Raw genomic sequence first — 6,276 nt, 5'->3', positions numbered from 1 at the left:
AGCAAATTCAAGGTTCAGAAAGACACACACATGTGTCCTTCTGTTAAGAAGCTGAGAATAAGTAATTTTTAAAAGTTAAATGTTTCTTGATATGCATTTATGTATTAGTTAATTAATTCCTTTATGGGTCTCAAGAGGCCCTGTGGCTTTCATTTGTCTTTCTGCTTATCAGGAGGGAAAGCAACTTCTGGCGTGAGTGCTGGCCACTTTCCCACACTCTCATCCTGTGCCCTGCTCAGACATCTGCTACACACTGTCCTTTGGCCTTGCTGATCTCACATAAATCCCCTCCTGCTCTAATTCACTGCCCACAGCCTTGCCAATAAAAGCGAGGCTCATCCCTGCTGCAGGGAACTCTATTTCCATCCCGTGCAGCTCAGCTGCCTTCTTCTCCTGAGTCCTGCCAGCCATGAAGCTTCTTCTCCTATTTCTTGCTATTCTTCTGGCCATGGAACCAGTGACATCAGGTAACTTGGGCCTCTCTTAACGGTTTAGGATCATGGTCGTGGGCTTTCCCTCTTTCCCTCTCTTCTCACTGTGAGCAGCATCTGCAGTCTTTCCTCCTTTCTTGCAGCTTTGGGAGGTTTCCCCAGGATCATCTCATATCAATGTCTTTTCCTGATTCTTCTTTTGCCAAAGTGGTGGGACGATAGACGTTTGGAGCATTTGGCACTTAAGAGCAGGATTGGCATTCTGGTAGGAGCTTGGGAGAGGCTTTAGGGTTGAAAGATTGGGTGTGGGTTGGGGACTTGTGGAGATTAGATTGAAGGTTGGGGATGAATTGTGATGGGGGAGAAAAACCTTGGGATTGGAGTGATAGAGGGATTATTAGGATGAGCTGGTGGTGAGAAGTTTGGCTTCTCTGGTTGTTTGGGGTGTGTTGGAGAGGGAATGGGATTCTGGATTGAGTGGAGCTGGTACTGGGGTTAGGCTGGGACTGAGGCTGAGCCTGGGTCAGTGCTGGGTGGTGCAGGGTGTTTGGGTTCAGCTTGGTGATGGGCTGCTGCTGGGATTTGAAGTTGGTGACTTGATTAGATTTGGGTTTGGCTCGGAATTAGGACTCAGGAGGACATTGAGTTGGGTAAGGCTGAGAGTTCTAATCCATTTGGGGTTTGAATTGGGTGAATATGGGGCCAAGGAGGATTGGAGATTGGGTTGGCTGGAGCTGAATCTTGCTGGGCTTAAGTTAAACACAGCCAGGTTATTGATAAGGAGCTGGGTCTGTTGTAATGTGAGCAAATCCCCTCTGTTCCCTAATTGATCCCAAAATAAGGAGTAGGAAGTTGGGGGTAGGAAGATAGAAAAGTGGGAAGTAGGAAAAAGGCCCTCCTGCAAATTCTGGAGTTCCCAGTTGGAACAATTGCCTCAAATCTTTCCCTTCTGCCAGTCTCTTCTCTCCTTTTCTGGGATTTATTCGACCCTCTCCCCTTAATCCCCATCCTACTGGTCCTCCTCTGCCTCCTCTTGTCTCTACACTTGAGAGATACTAACATCTGCTTAATGGTTGTTTCTATGCCCCAAAGGAGAATGTTGGATGGACGGACACTGTCGGCTGGTGTGCAAAGATGATGAAGATTTCATCTTACGCTGCCCAAATCGTAAACGGTGCTGTGTCCTTAGTCGTTATTTAACAATCAAACCAGTAACAATTGATGGAGAGCTTGGCTGGACCACTCCTCCTTCTCAGACATCCAAACCAGTCAGTAAAAGGAAGCCAAATAGAAATAATGTATAGAAATGATTTTGTTTCAGGTTCCACATTCCATTAAAACTCACAAATTTGTTTCTTGTGTCTGTCAAACATAAAAAATGATACCCAAGATGAATTGAGGGTGGGGAGATGGCAGGATGGGGGTTAAGAGGTGGGACAGAGAAGTTGCAAGGGCTGGGCCACAGCACTGGCGTGAAGATTATAGCCTTGAAGATGGTTTCTCATCTACCAACCCCAGAAGAGACTGTTGAGTCAGGAGTGGACTGAGGAGAACACCAAGGGAGCAGAGAGATTTAAAGGCACGGCAGGTGCCTAGAGAGTGAGAGGATCTTTGGGCTGGGAGGGTTGGTCCATCCTTGGGGTGAGTGGGAGAGGGGTGGACAGGGGCTGAGCAGAGCCCAAATTCTCGCTTTTTTAGGGAAGTCAGCTGGATGCCTTCTGATCCTCAAGAACCCACAGGGATCAGAAGTTTTCCAACTATTACAAAAAGATAAAGCACATTAATGTACTCATTTATGTGTGAATTTGTTCATTGTTCATTTTTTATATTCTCTCGTGAATTCATTTATTTATCCATTCATTCACCTCAGCAGCCACTAACCACTGGCAGACTCTGCGTATAAACCTCTTGGAACTTCAGCTTCCCCATCTGTAAAATTAGAATAATAGTGGAGTCTATTTCAGTATTATGGTGAGAATAAAAGGAGATAACGCAGAGCACAGTGCCCAGTACATAGTAAGCCCTCAATGAATGTTAGCCACAGCTATTGTTTATTAATTTATTCGAGCATTTACGGAATATGTGCTGCATGCCTTCCAACTGTGTTAAACTCTGAGGGAGACAGAAACTTGTCTCGTTTTGCACTGGTAAGTTAGCCCGGGAGAAGACTAACTCATGGGGAACATTGAGGAATCCTGATTGGGAATTTAGAGGACCTGGGTATCTTCCCAGTCTTTATTATGTCAAATCCTATTCTCTAGTCCTCATTTATCTAAAACAGTTGTTCTCCCTGCACTGTGTTCTCTGCAGCGAGGTCAAGACCCTGGAGTGCTCTGTAAAACCTAGTGCATGGCACAGACACAGACAGAAGGAGTTCACTTTGATTCAGGAAGATAATTTGCCCTCAATTCCATATTTCTGTTCTTAGACTTTGGAAAGAGAGATCCCTCCTCTGATCCTGGTCTTACTCTGGGCTTCCTCTGGCTAAGTGGTTCCGCATGGGATGAGGAGTTGCTGGGTGTAAGGGGCTTATACCCACCTGTGCCTGCCCTCCCCACTGTCTGGATCATGCTTTGAGTAGCTGGGGCCTAGGATTGCCTGCCCAAAGAAGCCTTGTGCCCGCTTCCAAGGAACGCATGGATCTGGAAGGTGGGGCCCACTGGGTGTGCACCCCTAGGCAAGAGGGGTGCCATGAGACACTCCTGTTGTCAGGGGCTGTGGGCAGAGTTGGGGATGGGTAATAAGAGAGGTGGGCAGCGAGCTGAGCCTGCTGCCCTCATGCTGCTATGTTCCTGCATAGAACTCTGAGGAGTCCAAGACTCATGAATTCAAATTTGACTTTTCAGGTCGTTTTGAAGGGCTATGTCACAAGGAGGGAAAGGATATATTTTATTTATCCCTTTTGTTAGCTTGATTCATAACTTGATCCCAGGACCCACAAATGTTAGGGTTGTGCCTGGTGCTTGGATCCTGCTCTGGCTTCCAACCTATTTCTAAGCCCACTTCAGAGGCAGAAGCTGCATAATCTGGGTTTTCACAGTCTTGACGCCTGTCTGTGAGGTGGGGACTCTCAGGCTGCACACAAGAGCTACCTGTGCCCTGAGGCCCTGAGCAAAATCACCCAGAATACTTCCTCGCTGTCCTCCCTGCCCACAGGTTTTCTCTGCACTAATTTCGGTTATTGGGGGGATTCTTTCTAGGAAATTCATCTGAATGTAGCTTCCTTTACTTCTCACTGCCCAGAGTCTGGGTGTTCAGGCCTTCCCATGGTGACTGCCCCTCAGACCTTCTCTTCAGCCACACCAGCCCTCTCACCATCTGCTCCTGCCCCTCACATAGCCTTCGTTTATGGTTCCCCTCAGCTTGTCCCCATAACCCGGCTCATCTCTGTGATGAACAACTCATCCTTCAACGCCCAGGTGATGCCTCTGCCCATGAAAGTCTTCACATGAAGGCTGTCTCACTATTTCTTTTTTATAAAGAAAAAATTATAATAATAATAGTTATACTAATTATAATAATAATAACTACTATAATAATTCTCATTGACACTTGTCATATGTCAGGCACTGGACTTGTTGTTCAAAGGTCCCAAATCATCGTATTCTTGCAACAACTCTCTTATTATTCCTATCATACTGATGAGGAATCTGAGATCCAGAGAGGCCATATAATCAGCTAAGGTCACACAGTATTTAGATAGAGCAGGGATGCAAACTGAGTTCTTTTTCCCCCTTTGTTACTTGTCTTGTTCCTTTAATACAAGAGTATAAACTGTTACTGAGTAAATAGCAGACATTTGATTATTGCTTGATTCTAAATATTGTATGAAAAAGGAAACATTCCTTAGGCATGAGCGGAATTCTGCATAGAGAAAGGATTTTTAAGATGAGGCAACAGTGAGGGGGGCCTGAGACATCATGCCTTGCCTCCTTTAGACTTTTTTAGTCTCCACCAAGTAAAATAACAGTCTTCTATCAGTCTGTTAATTTGTATTCCTGGTGCCTAAGGCAGAAATGTTCATTTGTTGTGTTGTGGATTCACATTTATTCCTGATTAAAGTGAGATCAATGATCAATAGTTTTTAAAGTGAGATCAATGATCAATAGTTTTTTTTTTTAAGTAAATTTCAGTTTTATTTTTTAAATTCATGATAACATTGCCTAAATTCAGTTGGGATAGTATTTTCCGGAGTCCTACATTTCTTTAAATGGAAGACAGAATTGAATCTGATGAGGTTGAAAACAGAAAGAAAAAAATGATAGTTATTGTTCATTTGTGATCCGTGAGGGCATCAGACTTTCACAAAACATGAACAGTAGAAAAACTCAGAGTCTCTGAACATTAGAAAAAGATGTAAAGCATTCATGTTAGAGGTCTGCATTTCATGTACTTAGAGAGGAGGGATCGCGAGTGATCCTTATCAGCACATAAATTGGAAGTATCCATCCAAATTCAGTATTTTATACCATAGTTGTAACTCTCCCCTTCAATGTTCACCATGATTTTGTCTTCTCATATCACATCTGTTACACTTTCATTTTTATTCTCAGACCTTTATAAAAGAAAACTTTTCTTTCCTCTTGTAGTTTACTCTCAAGAAGCTTTTGTTGATAATCAAATCTCTCCCTGTGTTTACTTTTGAAAATATTTACAGGTATGCTTATCCATGAAAGAAATGGTAGCTAAGTCTACAATTCTAGCTTGAACAGTAATTTCTGTCAGCACTTCATATTTATTTCTCTGTTTACTGGCTCTTTATTGTCTGTGGAAATTTCGATCTCAATTTTGTAGATTCTCTCTTTCTCCAAACTGAGTTCTGACTGGCTTCACAAACTGTCACTCTTAAGAAGTTATGACACATACCACGTTATTGTGTAATTATTTGAGTTATTATCCCCTTCCCACCAATCTCCCAAGCACACACATGTTAGGTGGAAATCCTCAGAGGCTGAGACATGTCTTATTTACACAGGTATGCCTGGAGTGAAGCCCAGTGCTAGGCAAAGATGTGATTTGGTGAGTGTTTCTTGGTTGAATAAATAGATGAATGATGAATTCACTAGTGAAAGCATGAATGGATTTGGTAGGGGCACAAATGGCTGGCTAATGCCAGGTTCCAGGAATCAGGGCGGGATCCTTTCGGGCTAGAGGGAGCAGAGGACCACTGTTATCGGGTATATTTGGCTTTGGCCGGCAGTGTTAGAAAGGATGCAGAGGAGTTTCTAGGGCTCACTCAAATTAGTTCTTATTCTTCAGTTAGTTTGCTGTTAAAACACACAGACTTCACAGTGTGGGGGTGGACTGGCCCCGCACTATGTGGGGCCCAGTATTAACCTCTCCACACACAGCCATTTAAGTCCCATCAAATCCATTCATTACAAATCATTGCCTTTTCACTCAGTCAATAACATCTATTAAGAACCTCCTCTGTGCTTAGCACTGGGCGTCCAGAGGCACCCTGGGGAGTGCTAGAGTGTTGGGGTGAGAAAATGGCTCAGATCTTGCCATTAAAGTTTTCAGAAGACACTAAACTCCACGTTTGAATCTTTGAACTTGGGGTTTGAGCACATGAAATTTCAAAAATTTTCAGATTATTCCTTTGGGAGATAAAGCGCTACCTCTCAATTCCCCTGCCACACCTCCTTCATTCTTAAAAGCCCTCAAACTGTGAGAGTTTCGGGCAACCTTCCTCTGTCTCCCCATTTCACAGATGAGGAAACTGAAGCTCAAGGGGGAAGAGTGACCTACGTTCCTAAGCAGGTTGGAGACAATGCTGGGATTAATAAGCAGGTCTTCTCTGACTCTGGAGAGAGGCTTAGGGAACAGCGAAGACCGTATTGAG

The 6,276-nt window shown here is 43.9% G+C and overlaps 1 protein-coding gene across 1 annotated transcript; it reads left to right on the top strand.

Moving 5' to 3' along the window:
- Positions 1-409: 409 nt before the first annotated feature.
- Positions 410-6,275, top strand: LOC134372200 (beta-defensin 121-like). The gene is made up of 3 exons (XM_063089557.1): positions 410-467; positions 1,524-1,703; positions 6,145-6,275. Exons 1-3 carry the CDS (start codon positions 410-412, stop codon positions 6,273-6,275), a joined length of 369 nt encoding a protein of 122 aa, XP_062945627.1.
- The last annotated feature ends 1 nt before the right edge of the window (position 6,276 follows it).

This window comes from Cynocephalus volans, chromosome 1 (genome assembly GCF_027409185.1).
Source record: "Cynocephalus volans isolate mCynVol1 chromosome 1, mCynVol1.pri, whole genome shotgun sequence".
In the NCBI taxonomy this organism is placed as follows: Eukaryota; Metazoa; Chordata; class Mammalia; order Dermoptera; family Cynocephalidae; genus Cynocephalus; species Cynocephalus volans.
Note: the sequence above shows the minus strand (reverse complement) of the source record. Positions and strands in the feature narration are given on the sequence as shown.

Bases quoted from the DNA above. Each gene is read 5' to 3' on its own strand.
- LOC134372200 (XM_063089557.1), top strand. From the start codon at position 410: ATGAAGCTTCTTCTCCTATTTCTTGCTATTCTTCTGGCCATGGAACCA. The intron at 468-1,523 runs GTAACTTGGGCC...TATGCCCCAAAG, and splicing joins CATGGAACCAGTGACATCAG to GAGAATGTTGGATGGACGGA. The intron at 1,704-6,144 runs GTAAAAGGAAGC...CCCATTTCACAG, and splicing joins TCAGACATCCAAACCAGTCA to ATGAGGAAACTGAAGCTCAA.